General features: G+C 42.5%; 1 protein-coding gene across 2 annotated transcripts in view; it reads right to left on the bottom strand.

Moving 5' to 3' along the window:
• Positions 1 to 18435, bottom strand: part of vps50 (VPS50 EARP/GARPII complex subunit) — a 169693-nt gene that overhangs the window by 94239 nt on the left and 57019 nt on the right. For both annotated transcript variants that reach the window (XM_072676101.1, XM_072676102.1), the window contains exons 10-12: positions 18283 to 18325; positions 16266 to 16364; positions 12660 to 12800 (exon numbers count right to left, since the gene is read on the bottom strand). In XM_072676101.1, the coding sequence (XP_072532202.1) occupies positions 12660 to 12800; positions 16266 to 16364; positions 18283 to 18325 (283 nt within the window). The remainder of the gene's footprint in view (positions 1 to 12659; positions 12801 to 16265; positions 16365 to 18282; positions 18326 to 18435) is intronic.

The following is an 18435-nucleotide window of genomic DNA, read 5'->3' as shown; positions in this document are numbered from 1 at the left end:
GGGTGTGGAAGGGTGCTATGGGTCCATCTTATGTTTGGAAAGCCACAGAGGAACAAAGGGGTTGAGAAAACATCACAAGCAGTTAGACCAGGAGTATTTATCATAAAGTAATCAGAAAGATCTGATCCAAGTCGTTGGCAAGGCCACCTGGACCTGGATCATATTGATCCACAAAAAGGCAAGAAGTTCTCAGCAATCCTCTCCTCCACTTAGCTTAGCTTTAACTGATCAATTTTTCTGCATAGATGAAGAATGCCCCCCACTAAGCTTCTGCCTACATTCTCCAGCACAGACTGCCAAGCGGAAGTTTAGCTGCTGGAGGTTAGCTGGTGGGAGCCAGAGCTATATATAGCTGATTCATATCCATTTTAAAACATGACTGTAGTGTTTTCCTGAAAGTGATGGAGCGAGGAAAAAAGAAAGCAAAATAGCTTTGCTGCCATCAGCAGTCTAGAGAATTGCAGTGCCAGCATAGCGGCACAGGGCCTCCTCAGAAGCATCCTTAATGTGGTCCCAAAGCAGCCACAGGGCCAGGAAACATTCACTATGGCAAAATATGCTCTGTAGGTTTCTCAATGCTCAGTGCAGCCAGGGCTTAATAACCTTAAATAGCCTGTAAATGTTGTTTGTACACAAGTGCACACAGGGCTACTCTATAATCTATGTACAGTACGTTTCTACATATGTGCGAAGCACTACAAAGAGCAGGCTTACTCAATATTTCAATGCTATAAGTTCATACAGGTGAAAAATGGGGATTTAAAAAGGTGGTGATTCAAATTAAGCATCCTTAAGTACTATTGCCACATACACACACTCACTCTACACAAACTCGCAATTTGGGGAGTGAGAATACACCTGTGGATGCTGGTCTTGGGGTTCAAACCAGTAACTAGTGCCAAGTCTGCTTCCTGAACCTCTAACCACAGCTATTTGAAGGCATCGAACCAGCAACCTTCCAGTCCCAAGTCCGCCTCTCTAACCTTTTGGCCACGGCTGTTGCGAGACACATTTATAAGGCAGCCATGGATGCTGGCCCTGGCAATCAAACCAGCGACCATCCGGTCCCAAGTCAACTTCCCTGATCCTACAAATGTCAGAATTGGTTAAAATAAAAGGCTACATTAGTCAATTATTAAGATTTAGCTGAATGATATTTAGCCAAAATATAAATTGTCAGGTTCGGAACAACCTCAAAAAAGTCAGCTACTAAGTAACATAACTGTCTCAAGTTTTGCAGCAGTTGTCAAAGTTCAAAAAGTCATCATCAGCTCAAAATAAATGACTTAGGACAGCAAGCTGTAGGACATCATGATGATTAAACTAACCAGTAATATAACTAAACTCTATTTTAAACTAATGAAAATACAAATTCACAATTGTGCCTAATTGTGCAAAATTCACTGGTTATCACACACTATGGCAGGGTTTATTGATGATATTTCTACAAAAAAATAAATCGATGAGTAAACAAGGCTTTGGGCTTGCAGGCTGACGACAACAGCCAAGAAGAATATTGAGAGAAATCACAGACCAAACAATGGTGAAGCAAGAGCACAGAGGTGGTGCAGTGCTGTACAGAGAATGACTTAATAGGCAGAGTAAATATGCAGTGAAAAATAAGCCACAGGAGTCAGTGCTCAGGTAAGGCTGGGGTGAAATCTGACCAATTACTGCTTCACATATTTTATATACTGGCAGTGAGGATCATCCTTCAAGCATTTTAGAGGATATTAATGAAGGGTAGAGTAGATTTTGAGCGGAGCACGTGTGTTTTGTAACTGGCAGTTTCATTAAATGGTTGTCTTACTCTCTCCCCGTGAGGGAGAATTGGGTTCCAGCACTGGAAAGTACTTGGGCTTCAAATGTTACATTTGTGCCAATTGGCTTACATCACTCTGGCATTGTTCATGATTCGTTTGGTCATTCATTGCAGCCCTTAAGGATGTATTCATCGAGTCTGCCCATACTGTGATGGCGATAAACACATAACTTATTGTGCAGGCTCCAGCCAAGAGTCTCTGAAAAGAAAAGGATGGGTATCAGCTAGAAGAAAAAAAAAGGTATTATACAAGTTGCTTTTCTATTCTTGCATTTTGTATATTTTTCAAAACACTCCCGCATCTTACAGGAATAAAACGATGAAATGAATCATTTCACGATGTATGGAACAGTTCTTAAAAGTCACAGATAATGGTTGTATGATACTAAACTTGAGTGTTACATTCAGCAAACTAACCTTTCGACCATAATGCCGGGAGCACTTTTTGCCCAAAAACAAATTGCCGGGTTGGGTTAAAAACAAATAGCATAGCTGTCTGCCGTTCTGCTCCAGTTGTCTGAAGGTCGTCAGCTCAAAGCCCAAGGCTTTGGATAGCAAGCTGATGGCAAGACAAATGATGGCAAAGTAATGGATGAGTGAACAAAGGAATGGGTAAATGGGCGAGATGACAGATCGGCAGAGAGACAGACAGATTAGCTAGCTAACTTTTGTTTATACTGGTTGAATTAGCTTGCTCTGACTGAAACGGAGAGAGCTGGTGCTGAATGGATAGGTTTGTTAGATAAGATAAGATAGTCCTTTATTAGTCCCGCAGTGGGGAAATTCCCACTGTGTGGGCAGAACTAAATATATCAGCTTTGTGACTGGTAAGGGTACCACTGCAACAAGCAGTACCCAGTACCCACTTTATGTAAAAAGGGGACAACTATGGCTAAATCTATGGCTTACTTATTTTACGCAACATGCCTTGTACATGTACACTGAGGCCCCATAAGATCAGCAGTCATGTCATATACCACAACAACATGCTGCCTTTCGCAGCTTTTCAATATACAAAGGAACCAGAATAATGAATAACATGTAGCGTGAAGAAAGACAGCCGCATAAGTCAAATGGAGAGGAGTGTGCATTTACATCAATTCTCCAGACAGAGCTTCAGTTATCAACCTGACTACACTGTTTTCCTAGAAGTCGGCCAAAACTGCCTGATGAGCCTGTTTAACCTTGAACTGTGTCCTTTGCCATCCACCACAAAGAAAAGCAGCACTAATCAACACATTACCATGATCTGCACCACCTAATTCTTCACAACGTGATCATGCAACGGATGGCATGTTTTAAAAGTGCCCTGACCTTGAGCTCTAATTCAAAACTTGTGACCTCTGGCTTGAAAGAGAGTCTAGTATGTGGTTAACATAGACATATGCACATGGTCTCGGACGTCTCGAGAGTAGTTGTTTAAGTTCTGAACGTCTAATCATGTCCAGACAGAAAGGGGTTTGGTCTCAAGTGTTCTGCGACCGCACGTCCCTCTGATGAGATGGAGCCGTCGGTCGCTCCCACAAGCTGGGGCTCATTCACACTGCATCTTAATGATGGTGTTCGCATGTCCTCACTTATCGGCAGACGTCAATGCAGCTGAGCTAATGGAGAGAATTAATCAAATGTTCCCTTTCTTTCTCTCTATCAAACACGCCCCGCTCATGGGTAGTGTTCCAATAAGAGGAGGGGGGGTGGTGTAGGCAGCAGCATCCAAAACATGTCATCCAAGAGGTGATGAAATCTGTAAACATTTTACAACTCTGGTCTTGTCAAACAGCACACACAAGATGCCAATGTTCCTTTCATAAGTCCTTTCTGAGGCCTGGTGGTCCTGCTGTGGAGGGCTATGAAGAAAACGACCACTTAATGCAACCACATTCAGGGCCCTGTGGATCTCTGGATCAGTGTTTAATAAACTCAGAGAAAAGAACCAGGCTGAAGCAGTTGAACATGAACATACAAGAACATACATGGTGCTTGTAAGGAGCATTAGCCAAAACATCCTTACCCAGAGAAATGGCTCAGTTATGAAGGCCCGGTGAAGCAGCTGAATCAGGTGATTCTGAGGCTCTTAGCCCAACGTCTTACCTGACAGCCTCACAAACACCTGACTGGAGCTTCGTAACAGAGTTTCCACTCCACAAAATGGTAAAAGCAGACATAAGGACCTCATTGCACTCCAATCTTTTGGTGTTTTGTTGGAAAGCTAGTCAGCTCTGCTCCAAATACCTCTTAGCTAGCTAGGTTAGCCATTAGGCCGACATCCTACCTAAAAGCTTTACAAACACCCGATGCATCCGCTTCACCAGAGCTTCATATTTGAGTACCTCCACAAAATGGTAAGAGCAGATGTATGAACGTTTGGGTGGATGTTTATAACTTTGAACTTTGTAGTTCATCTTTGATCGTGCCTCATAGCACTCCAGTCTTTTTGCATTTTGTTGGAAAGCTAGTTAGCTCTGCTCTAAATAATGGTAAATAGCATGTTGGAATGCTGAGTTAGCACAGCAAGCTACTTGGGCAAATCTGCTTTGGTTCTTAAATCAGATCTGGATTCTGATTGCCGCAAAAGTTATGTAATCGGTTTATACCTGATCACAAACAAGACAGATCTGCCACACAATGATGCCTTTCTATTCCATTAAGCCAAAGACGGTAAACAGCAAATCAGGCTTTCTCTCTGTGGTCCTGCTGTGACAAGTCAAGGCAGGATGTGTTCAAAAAGGCAGGCTAACCTCATGACTGGTGTTCCAATAAAGTTTTAGCACTGGGGTAGATATAAAGCTGTATTTGATCACGTAGTGCAAACAGCAAATCCAGACGCTATCTGAGTAAACAAAAACAAGCATCAGAAACCGCACAGGGCCACAGGGCCGCAAATTGATCCATAGCCATCAAATAAACGTGTGAGTATTTACGGGTGTGCATGGTTCCCTGAGGTTGGTGGCTGATGCTTCCCCCAGGGCATCTCATTAGCTGAGCTCCACTGAATAGAGCTCATTTAATCGAACTCACCTGGTGAGAAGTTATCCAAGCCGTAAACGTCTACCCTGGGAAGCCTCATTTGGGTTTGGCCACTAGAGTGAGCTTAGCGCTTTCCTGCCTCCAAGGCTTGTATAAAAGCGTGTACAACAGGCAGCAAAAGAAGAATAAGAGGGTAAACACAAATACAGTTGCGTGTGATGAGAGAGCACAGAACAAGCTTGTTACTCTAGTTTTTAAAATCTCAGGATTTTTGGGCCTGTTGAGTTGTGTAGGTTTGTTTAATTTGTTCTACTTTGTTGTCGACTTCACAGTGGTGCTTCTGTGACACCTTTTTTATTATATAAACGACCCATTTTTTGCTTTCCCTTAGGGTGAAAATAAGAAAAGCAAAGAAAAGCAATCAAGAGGCCGGTCGGAGAAAAGAAAGCACAACAGGGTGTGAATGCTGAATCACACAGGGATCTAGGAGTAGAAATACTCTCTTAATGTATAACGTGCTTCAGATTGATACTGTGTCATGATTTTTAACCCTAGATTGACCAGATGCAATAGCTTTGACGAAATACCCCCTCATGTCTATTAGTCTGCGCTTTTATATTATGACTGCATGTTGAAGTCACATTGTCATCTCCAAACATTGTTAGGAGATGACAATTACAAAGCAGAATTCTACAAAGTGGGTCCCATCTCCACGTTTTGAAATCTACAGCATAAAAATTATTTTATTTTATTCTCCAATAAACATTTTCCAACCCAACGGCTGCAGTTCATGTGGTTTAATCTACCACACATGCCAATCAATTCGAACCATCATTTTCTTTGCATTAATAGAGGAAAAATGATGGAGTAGCTGGGTTCAGCTTGATTTGGGGAAAAACAACAAAAAATAAGCAAAGTAAAAGAATAACAGAACTGTCCTTTTTCCTTCCTGGTTTATTAAAAGGCTTGAAAGAGGTCACTTCCTATTTGTGATGTCATTTAAAGCAAGTGTACATTATTTACAGACAAAACAACGGGTTTCGTGTTACAGGGTGGTATGTCAGACTGAGGGGCTAACACAAATCATTAACTTATTTATTTTGAACAAATTTATCTTATGCAAAGAGGTAAACAACTAATATAATATAATAAAGGTTTGATTAATAAAAATAACTCATGTTCTAATGAGAAATGATTAAAGCATCTCATCAAACGCTGTGGATGAAAATAGCACTCTTATCATAGCATGATCACAATGGTTATTTTCACAATGACGTTCTCATCTACTCAACCCAGCTCTCCCACTACCCCCCCCCCCCCCCCCCCGGCTATCCCAGTGCGTCTACAGTTACCATGGCAACACAGCTGCATCTGGTTTACTTCAGGTTTAAAAAAAATATATAATAATAAACATTAAAAGACAAATGGGTTCAGATTTCAGGCTACAACAGGATAGAACAAAAGTTTGAACAATGCTTCAGAGCCTTGACGAGGCCCTGGCGGAGGTAATGTAAATAAATAATTAATAAATAAATAAAACCTCATTTACACTTGTGCAGTAAGATTTTTCTATTTTTCCCAGGTTGAAAGCTGGGGTCAGAGCACATGATCAGTCATGCTACAGTGCCCCTGAAGCAGAGTTGTTCAGGGCATTGCTCAAGGGCCCAACAGCTGCAGCTTAGTGAACCCGGGTATCGAACTCACAAACCTGTAAACAACTGCTTTAACCACTGAGCCACACACACACACACACACAAACACACACAATTCATTCAAGGCATGCATCAATCAGAAGACTTTCTGAAGGAACTAAAATAGGTACTTGATTTGCGCCAGTCTGTTGAATGTATTGTCCAATACCCATGTATGCTGAATTGAGAGGTGTGTATTAACCCTTTCACAATTTGCCCTGGCTTGACCCTGGTGATTATGGTCCCACTTGTGAGATTTGAATGTTCAGGTCCATTGTAGATGCCTCGTAGATGCTCAGCTGACATTTAACTAACATTCCACTGAATGTCTTTTAAATGCAACTGAGCTCTAAGTCCAATGGAAATCTCTATTGAATGTAACCCTAACCATAACCATAATCTTATCCTTTTAGGGTTAGGTTTAGATTAGGGTTATGATTTAGGGCTAATTCAAGAGTTTACATTTAATAGACGGTCAATTACATTCAACTTGGAGTTCAGTTAATTAAGCTGCACTTAAAAGACATTCATGTGAATGTTAGCTGAGTGTCAGGTGAGCATCTACAAAGCATGTAAAATTGACCATCCAAGTAAAGTGATGCCAATTCTACTGGTTCATCAAACCCATCTGCTGCTTAGCGTTCCCACAACATACAGTGCATCCCTAAAATGCTGCCAAAACACAGAGCAAGCAAGAACAGCAATTGGTCCAAGCTAGTCTTCCATACCAGTAGCATGCGGCTGCCCTGCTTACAACAAATGATCACTAGATCTCAACAACGATGCCATATGGTACATTATGTCAGTGGCGTCAGCATATAATAAAGCCCATACCAGCTCTTTTTCATGCAGCAGGCGCATTCGTTCATTACCAAGGCTGATCCTTACTAAAGCCCATGAAGAGTCCTCTACATTAATATTACCGGGAACAATTCAAGCACCGTAAAGGTGAACAGCACAGCGATCACAATTAAGCTGAAGTGCCGCAATTAGGTCTCAGATGTTTGTCATTTGGAGGCTATAAACAGACATATGTGTTTTAGTGAGTCAGCAAGGTCTAGAGCAGAGGCTGTGGAGCTGCTGCACTCCTGCAGCTTCAGTCAGTCACGCATCGCCCAAGCTCAGCGCAGGACAGGAGGGTGGACGAGAGGTCTGCAGAGAGAGGGCCGGCGGTTGGGTAATGACGCTTTCATGCAAAATTCATACGCGGCTCCACATTATGATGTGACCTTCGGAGCATTAGAGTTACGTCAAATTTTAATTCAAGCAACGGGGTTCAAGGGTCAGTGCCGAAGTGATTGCCATTAGCATAGCTCTCGTTGTGTTTATTTTATGACCGCCACTGCTGAGGGAGAGGCTGATAGAAAGACACAGGTGTCAGGCTCTCTAGTTTCAGTCAACAGGCTGCTAGAAATGACCAGAGTACCCAAGTCCAGAGACTCGCCAAGAGTTGACATTAAGGCACATCTTAAATGAGAATTATTTTTTCCTTCTCGGTTACAGATCAAAAGGTCTCGTATTTGAAAGGAACACTGGAATGACCAGTTGGGCTTCCTCCACTGGGACAACAAAGGCCGTTTTCCCCCTTTTTAAATCTTTTGATCTCAAAACAATCTGCCCGCAGAGAAGAATAATGAGATTCTACCGGCCAAGCTGACACGTCAAGCTGTGCAGGTTTCAGCAGATGGGCGTTTTTGGATGCACAGGGCAAGCAGCTCCGATTCAGAGCCGTTAACACACACACGGGGCTCCCACAAGCAGCCGCTACACAACACAATCGTTCATGCAGGTGATGTGAAAATGATACCTTGAATCAATTCAGGCCACCTGGGTGTCAAGGTATTCAACAGTACCCAGTGATGAATTGGCGATGCATAAATAAGGGGAAGGGTTAACACAGAGCCTGCAATGCTAACATTTGGACAGCATCGAAAACAGCATACAGGAGCGTCCACAGCAAAGGATGTTGTAAAGTAGTTGTTGGAAAGTGTACATTTCTGAGTGCTTTCATGCTCTGAATTTCTCTGAAGTTCTACCACATCTCAAAGCTGCTGTGTTGGAGTCAGATGTAATGACCAGTAAAGTCCACAAAAGACCACTGAGGCCATTGCCATGTTCATGACTCTTAATTGTGACCATGAAGGAATGGCCATGATAGGAAACATTACTCAAAAGTGTGAACTTCCCCTCACCATTATCTGCCCCCTGCACCAGCAAACTGTTGGCACAAAATTCTGACCTTACCATCTTTGTGCCTCAGATAATGAAACCCAGAATGTCCAGATCTACATTTTTTTCCAGTCTTTAAATGTCCAGGTTTGGAGAGTCTGTACCTACTGCAGCCTCAGCTTTCTGTTATTGGCTAAAAGAAGTGAAACCAGACATGATCTTCTTCTGTCGGCCTCAAGGCTAGACGTGTTGTGCCTTTAAAGATGCTTTTCCACTCACCAGGATTGTGAGATTATCAGAGTTACCGTAGCCTTGATGTCAGCTCCAAAGAGTCTGGGCATTCTCTATTAAAATCTCGCAACAACAAGGTGCTTCTTTCTACAGAACTGCCACTTACTATTTTTTTTTTTTTCATTCTGAGCAAACATTAAAGTGTGTTGTGCTAAAAAGTCCAGGGATCACATTTCTCCCCATTCTGAGGGTTAAAAATTAGCATGATAGCATGACTGTATACACTACACTGCTGCCATTCGATTGGCTGGTTAAATAACTGCATAAATGAGTCCAAGTAAAAAAAAAAAGGTAAAGGTGCCCGTATTTGTCTCTGTACAGTGTACACTGCACAGCGAAATGTGGTCTCCGTATTTAACCGATCTGTTGTAGTGAACACACACACGCTAGTGAACTAGGGGCAGTGAGTACACACACACCCAGAGCGGTGGGCAGCCAACTCCAGCGCCCGGGAAGCAGAAGGGCCTTGCACAAGAGCCCAACAGTAGCAGCTTGCCAAGCCCGGATATCAAACCCACAACCCTGTTATCGATAGCCCGGCGCTCTAACCGCTGAGCCATCACTGCCCTAAAGTGTACATACAGTTGTATATTTGCACTTCTGTTACTATTAAAAGGCTACACATGATCTATCACAATGCACAAAAGTGACACTATGACTTATTATAAGTGCATTTATCTGATGCTCACTGGCAGTGGTGGGATCTGTCTTGAGCAAAGAAAATACAGCAAATCAAATGTTCTTAAACATTCACATAGTCAAATTTCTTGTTGACTAGTTCTTAAAATACTATTACAGAAAATACACACCAGATGAGAATTGACAAAAAAAATTGCCATGTTTTTTGTTTCTGTTGTTACATCTGAAAAAGCCCAGGTCTTAGGTTTCATTTTGGTTTGTATTTTGAACTTCTGGTCCATGTTGAGAATAACGGGTCATGCAATTCCTGCAGATTTTCTAGAAGCACTTTCACGCTGTGAAACTCCCATTCCACCACATCCCACACAAAATTAATTTGATTCAGATTCAGAGACTGGGCTATTAAAGTGATATATTTAAATACCTGACTAAGAGAAAACATTAAGGTTTGAATCTGGGTTTACTGACAGTGCCAGTGTGTGTGTTTGTGCACTTTGGGCCTGACTGGATATAAAGTATATCCAATACACTATTCAGCCAAAGTTTTCAGCACATTTCTTTGTATAGGGAATTGCATAAATACACTAGATGACATACACATTAATAAGAAATGTAAATGCCCCACTGCATTGCTGACTGGTATCCTGAAGTTCTTTACCTGTAGTTTAAACCTATAGTTTTGTAAATAATATGTAAACCTTTCTTTACAGTTTTGTCAAAATAAAAAAAAAATTAAATGCTTAATTTAGATTAATTGACTAGTCAAACAAAATAATCAATAGATAAATTGATAGAAAAAGAGTCGATAGTGACAGCTCTACACTATACCACCTATCCCAGCCTTGACTGTTAACACAAAGCAAGTTGAGTCCACAGAATCAAGCTGTTGGTGCCAGATTCTGATCCTACCATCTGTGTGTCTCAGCAGAAATCAAGATTGGACAGACCAGGCTACATTTACCCAGTCTTCATTTACCCTTTCTGATTTTCAGGTTTCTTTTCTGTTTCCATTCCATTACCTACTAGTTACCATTAGACTCGACTACAGAACTGCTGCAGACCCGTGGCAAACATCTGTTTACTGCACCGGCTGAACCTGAACATCAGCATATGCTTCAACACGGATCAGTTTATTTCAATGAAATCCTCTCTGGCACTGTAATATGATAAGTCCAGGTGTAGACCACAGACCACGCCAAATATCTGAGCTCGTCTGCCAGTACCAGGACGTGGAGAAAACTCCTACTCACTGCTCCAGTTTACTACGCCAAGAACAGCAAGTATTAAGACCTCTTAATCCGCAGTCACAGATTGCTGCTCAGCTCTTAAAGGTTATAGAGTTTGAAAATATACCATTCTTTTACAGCCAAAACGACCCTTCCTTCCTTTTAGTCAGAGCAATAAAACTACGTAGAACAATCGGGACACCCACGGCTGTGAGAACTGCTCATAGAGGAATCATGGCAGGATGACCCCAACAGCACTTGACTTTCTGTTAGCTGCTGGTACGTCTTAAGATCACCCAACGTTGCTCCATGTATTGGCTGCCATTACCCCCACAAAACACACAGATAAACCTGCTCACTCCATTTCAGAAAGTAATAAAGTGGTCTGCCGAGGACAACTGTGCTACTTTGTGATGCACAGCCTTCTTTCTGGCCGATGCAAATGAGCCTTTCAGAGGCTGGGCTGAAGAGCTGCTCTGGCTGCCTTCGGAACAGAAAAGCCACTGAGGTGACTCGCAAGGACTCCATTCCTGCATATTAACTCAAATTAATTGCTCTGCGACTTGCTCATGAATGAACTTGCCTTCCCCTTCCACAGAGCAATGTGTCAATGCTCCTTTCTCTCCTCACTATAACTAGACAAATGTGCCGTCCCTTAAGAGGGACAATAGCACATTTGCTGCTTGTAAAAAGCACAAAAGTTGGAGCAGTTTGGGATGATCTTAAGGCCTTAAGTCCAGAGCTCTTTGGGGACTTTTAACTCAGTCCCGAGACAATATAATGATGCCTGATTCATATACAGTAACCACTGCTGTGATGGTAAAATTTCTCCTCAAGGGATGCCTGTAATGCTTCTAGAAAGTAACAGCCATGAGAACCTTGCTTAAAGAATAATTGCTTATTAAACACATTGCGCCAGATTCATAAAACACACGGTATGATCTATTAATATAATAAATCTGGTCATGTGAGGATGAACCTTACAGTAAATGTTTCAGTAAGAAGCAGAAATTGATTTTATATCTTTTGTATAGCTTATCTAAGCGCTGAAATATTAACTCTTAAGGATCTGAGTGACTCATTCTGATCTGGCCGAATTAAGCCTCATGACAGAGGAACTTGACTTGGTTGGACCTTCTTAAGAAGTTCAGAGAACATTAGAGAACGACTTTAAACGAGGTCCAGCTAGTCAGATTAAAAAAAAAAATTAAAAAAAAAAAGCCAACCACTCAGAGAACTGAAACTGCTTCTGATATGTACAATATATGGAAAAACGTATTGGGACATCTGCTCATTTAATGTCTCTTCTAAAAATAAGGGTATTAAAATGTTTCAGAGTTTATCTTTTGTTGGAGTAACTGACTTTATACTAGTAAACTAGCTTTATACTAGATTCCTAAGCATTGCTGTGAGGATTTGACTGCATTAAGAGACAAAAGAAATATGATTAGGATTACCACCCCACCTCTTTCCCAACTCCCCACCTCATCCCAAAAGTATTGAAAGAATCACCACCATCCCACAGAATACAGTTCTGCTGATCTACAGCTCAATGTTGGGACTGTGCTGCACATCAAGCATATTGTTTTTGTGTGTGAATGTGACCATTTCTACACAAGGACATGCATTATTTACAGAGGTAGGCAACGAACAGAGTCCAGCACAGTTTGCTGATTTTTCCTGCTGATTGACCAACTACACCTGGCAATTAACAGGTGAGTTGAATCAGGTGTGCTTGAGCAGGAAAAGCACAAACTGTGCTCAGCCCTCCAGGACCAGAGCTGTCCACCTTGCCACCTGCCTTTAGACGGGACTGATATGGCCAGGGTTAGAGGATGGTGTGTGGGGCCTTACCGTGCAGAGATCTTTGTACTGCATCTTCTGGAACTTGGTGTCTGCATTGCCTGCACAAAGCTCCACATAGCCCAGTACCACCTGGAACACGGTGTTGTGAATGGCCTGGGTGAAGTGCATGTGAAGCTGATCCATAGCAGTCTAAGAAGGAAGAGAGAGAGAAACAGAAAAAGAGAAGGTGTTCAGTCCATGTGCAGAAAATAAAGGCATCTGCAGTAATGCAGAAATCATATTAAAGGCCTGCTGAAGTTTTGCACATAATAACCAAGACATTAATAAAGTGTTTTGTTCAGTTAGTGTTATCAGATGTTTGATTTCTCCTAGGCATATTCTCTTCCACAGCAACAAAGCGAGAAGATCTCATGTAGTCTTATCCCCACATCACACTCGCTCTCTTTCCCACATACACACATAATAATAATAATAATACCACAGTGAACACAGCCTTCTTATCATGTGAGAGCACTACTTCAGGCAATGCAAGAATCCTTCCAAAGCTGCACAATTAGTACCAAAGAGAAGCACAACTAGATCATCCAAAACAAACATGCACATACAAAAGGGCCCCATTCACACAGCTCATATCGCCTAGGCTGCTACAGGTGACAGTAGCCAAAAAAAAAAAAAAAAAGAGAGAGAGAAACTGACCCATGCCAGGCACCCTGCTGGCCCACTCACAGGGTGCCACCGTGGGTAGACTCTGGCTCAGCCCACAATATCCAAGTAGATAAGTCATTAAAGAACAAGACTAGTGTGCTACAGGCCCACCAGGGAGAACCAGCACTTTCCTTCAACTTAATTATACATCTCTCTCCCAAAACAGCCCTGGAAACACAACCCTCCCCAGCATCCTGCCAGATTCAATCAAAGCAGCCACCAAGAGCACTGCCTTTTCTTGGTTAGGGAACTCTATTCACAGTCGTAAAAAAACTTCTGATGATTTGAGGAAGATAGAACCGACTTTCTGGATCAGATTAGTGCTTTAACGTCATTCATGAAGGGCAGAAATCTTCAGATGTGACTAATAACGACAAACGGTGACAACTGCACCATGGCACAAGATGCAAATTGGCAGGTGCTTATTAATAAAGCAAGGCAGAAGGAACAATCCATTAGCCATATTAAAATGGGAAGAATAACAAAAACAGTCATCAATAACGGGGGTGCAAAAAGTCTCCTCGCTCATTAGGCTAATTGCAAAGTACAAGTCACTCGGTCTCAAAGTGGGTTATTTTTTCCTGCAGAAGGACACAAGAAACTTTTACTGAATTACATGCTCTGGTTCAGGGTTTATGTCTGATGAGCTTTTAGCACTGACAGCGGAAGGTAAAGATGCAGTCGGTAAAACACTTATCCAGAAAGGAAGACCGTAAGAAAGGGGCTGATGGTTCACAGGCCTGCGTCTATTACAAAATCCAGCCTAATGTCTATTCCTGATGACGACAGCTCAAGCCTCGAGGGCCGTTTTCACAAAGAGCATCAAAACCACACCATATGCCTAGGAAGCCACTGTCACTTCCTGCTCGTCAGTTAATGGCTGTCAAGAGCATCTCCACTAGCATCCATCAATGATCATGCAGTGCTTCACGTCAAGCAGCCTGGTGTACAAAGGCAGACAAGCTCAGAAAGGTGGAATCTCAGTTGTCAACAACTATGTGCATAAATGTCTGACCTTACCAGGATTCAGTTTGATTATGAAACAATTTAATAAATCATAAATGTTTAAGGTTTACCACTTTTAGCAATTTTGAGCACAGTCGGCTTTGCGTTGTATTTAGGTCCGTTTTGGCTGTTACACTTGCTTCTTTGATGAATCTAACATCAATCTTTGTGAGACGTTAGCACTCCCTGCTGGGACGGCATGCTCACTCAAGGGTTTTAGGGTTGTTGTGTGAATGAAGAGATTTTCAGAAATGCTGTTGGAGCCAGAGAGAAAATACTCGGATATATGTGGATGGGTCCTCAGAATGCAATGAATACACAAACGTGAGTAATCCAACTACTTACATAATAGGAGGAATACAGGTACATAGTAGAGGAATACAGGAGTTTTGGGGTTATTTGGAAACTTGGATACCATTTGCCAAAACCTTAGCAACAACCTGGCATATCACAGCTACCCCTAGCAAACAGCAAAGCAGTCACCCATCAACACCAAAGCGACCACATTACAAAACATAGGGACCACTTAGCAAAACAGTGACCATAAAGCAGTGATTACAATTAGGTTAGAGAGGATTTTGGAGAAGTCTGCCTTATTTAAACATTAGATTTAGTTTGGTTTGGTCTTGATTGTTGAAGTGAGTGGTATCACCATAGCAGACCAAATAATTTACAAGAGAAACAACTGCAAACATGACCAGGTCAAGCCATCCTAGCAAATGCAGCCCAAGAGCAGATGCGTAAAAATGTCTCCAACAATAAAACGGGCTCCTCCAAAACCCTCTCCAACCATGTTCTAATCATTTGCAGCTGATGTGCTGCACCTGGTTTTAATTGTAGGCACTGTAAGTATTCCAACATTGCAAAATCAATGCAGCTGAATCACCACTTTCAGATCAATGCATTGCAATGCACTGATGCAGTTTTCCATCTCCACCAGCAGCTCATATCAGAACAGGCTTAGCTGCTTCTCCAGGGATGGTCAGGATGAATGGCACTGGACAAGCTCAGATGACAAGTAGAAAGCAGTAGACACCAGGGGCCATAAGTCAAAAGAAACAATGACAGCACTTTCTTTAGCTTGCCGCATGGCTGTATCTAAGTACTGGATGGACTGCTACATGTTTGTAGAATGCGGATGAGTATATAAAAGAATGTTAATATATATAGTGCTAGTGCTACATTCATGCTTATGAATGTGCTTTGCCAAGAGCAAATAACCCCTTTAGCCAAATATTTTATTCAGTTAATAATCCCAATGTGGAAATTAGTGTTATTTGGTAACCTTCTGGTTTAGCATATATTGTGGTGTCCAACAGGGTTCCATTCTGATGTTCCAACTAACTGATGTTAGTTATGACAGTAATGTAGTTATGAGAGTCATGAAGTGTGAGCTTATATACAAGATCTAAGGAGTTAAGGATAAACCAGATGATGTCTCAATATACCCATACTAAATTCCTTAAGTAACTCTATCGACTGCACAAATAAAGAACAAAAAGCTATTAACACTTACAGAAGAGCCTTGAACCCTATCGTCACCACTCTCTCCGTTCTCTTTTTTTCTTATCAAAAGGCTCTGTGATCACACAAGCATGTCACAGATTGATTCTCAGAATGTGGAAACGTTTGATCCTCAAGATCAATACCAGGGTATTTGGGGGGGGGGGGGGGGGGGGGGGGGGCATGAGGCTAGGGACTGGCTCTGTTCATGCACTGCTGAATTGGTGAAGGCAGAGGGGCAGTGATGTGCAAGCTTCAGCCTGGGATTTTAACTCCAGTCCCAGCTTTTTGCGAATCTGTCAAAGGAGGTTAAAAAAAAAGTGGCACTTCCCTGCAGACTGATAATATTATGCCAAGAATGACTCATCTCATCAAACTGATACTGTGGGATTTTGCGGGGTGTTTGGGCAAACACTGAATGAGGTTTGATGACTCACTCACCTGCGTCTTGCCCAGGAGTGTGTATGCGAGCTGAACTTTGGTGTAGTGCGAGACGTCAAAGTGCTTGCAGGTTTTGGACAGGGCCACATCCAGCTGCTCCTGTGTAGTCGAGGAAGGAAAAAGAGGGAGGTGAGGGGGTCTGGTATTCTCACCTGCCTTAGACAACTCTACTGAAGATTTTCAAGGCTGGGAGAACCTAATCTCCTAAAAGAAGGAAAAAGGCCAGAGAATAAAAAAATGATCACAAAGCAGGTAAATCTGAATCACTGAAACGGATCGTTTCCTGTTTAAACCAAGAAACTGAGCCAATATCAATATTGACACCCGGTGTCAGGTTCTGATAACTCCAAATTGATAAGTGATCATGGCAGTAGTCAGTAAGGCACTACTGGGGGTTGCTAAATATTCAACCATATAAAATGAGAGTTGATATGATCAATCACTTAGAAGTAGTCACTTTACAGCCACGGCACAACAGTACAACCGATTTCAACCTCTGCATTTAACTTATTAGTGGTGGTAAACACACACATTAACACACTGGTGAATTGGAGCAGCACCCTTCCAGAGCAGTTAGCAGCCACAGCAGCACACCGGGAGCAACAGGGAGCAGCTGAAGGGAAATGCTGAGGGAGGAAAAAGCACTGTTTCTTCAACCACCGTCCGGGGACTAAATCAGTCCAACCCGCTTTCTAAGCTTTAGGCTCCAGCTGCCCCTACATTTAGTAACAATTATTATTTTTATGTTTAATCTAATTTTCATCTCCAGAAAATCAGTACTGATGACTAATATTTATGTGGTTCTACTGATCATGCTGAGGTTGAATGGGTGTGCAGTTCTGAATATGCATCATAATGTCTATAACTGCTGATATGTGAAAAACACTGACTGCAAAGTCATGTCAATCATGTGAATCTCAAGACTATGTGGGAGAGAGGGGCTCAGAGTAGTCCAGCAGACTTCGACCCAAGGATTGCTGGTTCATGCTGCCTGCCATCAGCAGCCGGAGCCTGAGAGAGCACAACTGGCCTGGTGTGTAGATCGATCGATCTCCCTCCCCCTCCCTCTCCCTCTCCCTCTCCCTCTCCCTCTCCCTCTCTCTCTCTCTCTCCCTCTCTCTCTCTCTCTCTCTCTCTCTCTCTCTCTCTCTCTCTCCACACATCACTTCAGTGTAATGCTGGCCGGCACAGTCATCTGCTAGCTTCAGAGCTGGGTACTCTGCGCTTTTCTCGTAGTACATTATTTGCTTGGTGACAATGCATTGGCGGCAGTTCATGAAGTGGCGGAGGCTGGTTGAAGGAGACGTGTGAAGATTTACACGTGTCAGGAGAATTACATGTGATAGGGGGAGAGTACTAATGACTGGGTTATGTAATTGGCTATCTAAAATTGAGAAGGAAAACCTTCTCAAGAAAAAAAAAAAAGGCGGGGGGGGAGGTGTTGTGTGCAACATGGAAAAAAAAAAAGAGAAAATGTGCGACAGAGAGAGAGCGGGAGCAAGAGAGAGCGAGAAAGATGGGAAGGGCTGGGCTTCTTTTAATGTGATCTCTCCTAGGACCCTATTTACAAATTCAGACACGTCACAGACAGACGGCACTGCTGGAGAAGTGTGTGCGTGCGTATGATGTTTGTGTGCTTGTATGTGTTATAGAGTGTGAGCTCTCATATGCTCCAACACAGTCACACACTCCTCAGAGACAGCAATTTATTCAGGGGAAAAAAGCAATCCATCTGCCTCCGAGCTAGAGGGACAGAATACTGGCACACACACATCCCAAGCGGCATTCCAAGACTACTAGGGAAGTGAACGATTCCATTTAAGGTGTAAAGTTTTTTGCTTTCAGTCAAAAATCAGACCCTCTGTTAACCATGAACATCCTTAGGCGTAGGTAGCTTTCCTCACTTGAACAGTTAGACTGCTACACGTTGAAGAGGCATCAGCTAATTGATGTTTTAAGCATGCTTGGTATTCCAGCCTCTCCTCAAAACACAGCGAACAAAAATCTTGCCACATACCTCGATCTGTTCCAGGGTGTCTTGCAGCTTCGAGTTCAGCTCACTGGGGAGAGAAGACATTTCAAAGTTAGTTTAGCTAAGAGAACAGTAATAAACCCTGCCCCAAAGCCTGAATGCCATGCTACCGTGTGCCAGAGAGACATGTAGCAGTGT

This window comes from Salminus brasiliensis, chromosome 3 (genome assembly GCF_030463535.1).
Source record: "Salminus brasiliensis chromosome 3, fSalBra1.hap2, whole genome shotgun sequence".
NCBI lineage: Eukaryota > Metazoa > Chordata > Actinopteri > Characiformes > Bryconidae > Salminus > Salminus brasiliensis.
The sequence above is the reverse complement of the archived record's forward strand: the minus strand, read 5'-3'. Positions and strand labels throughout refer to the sequence as shown.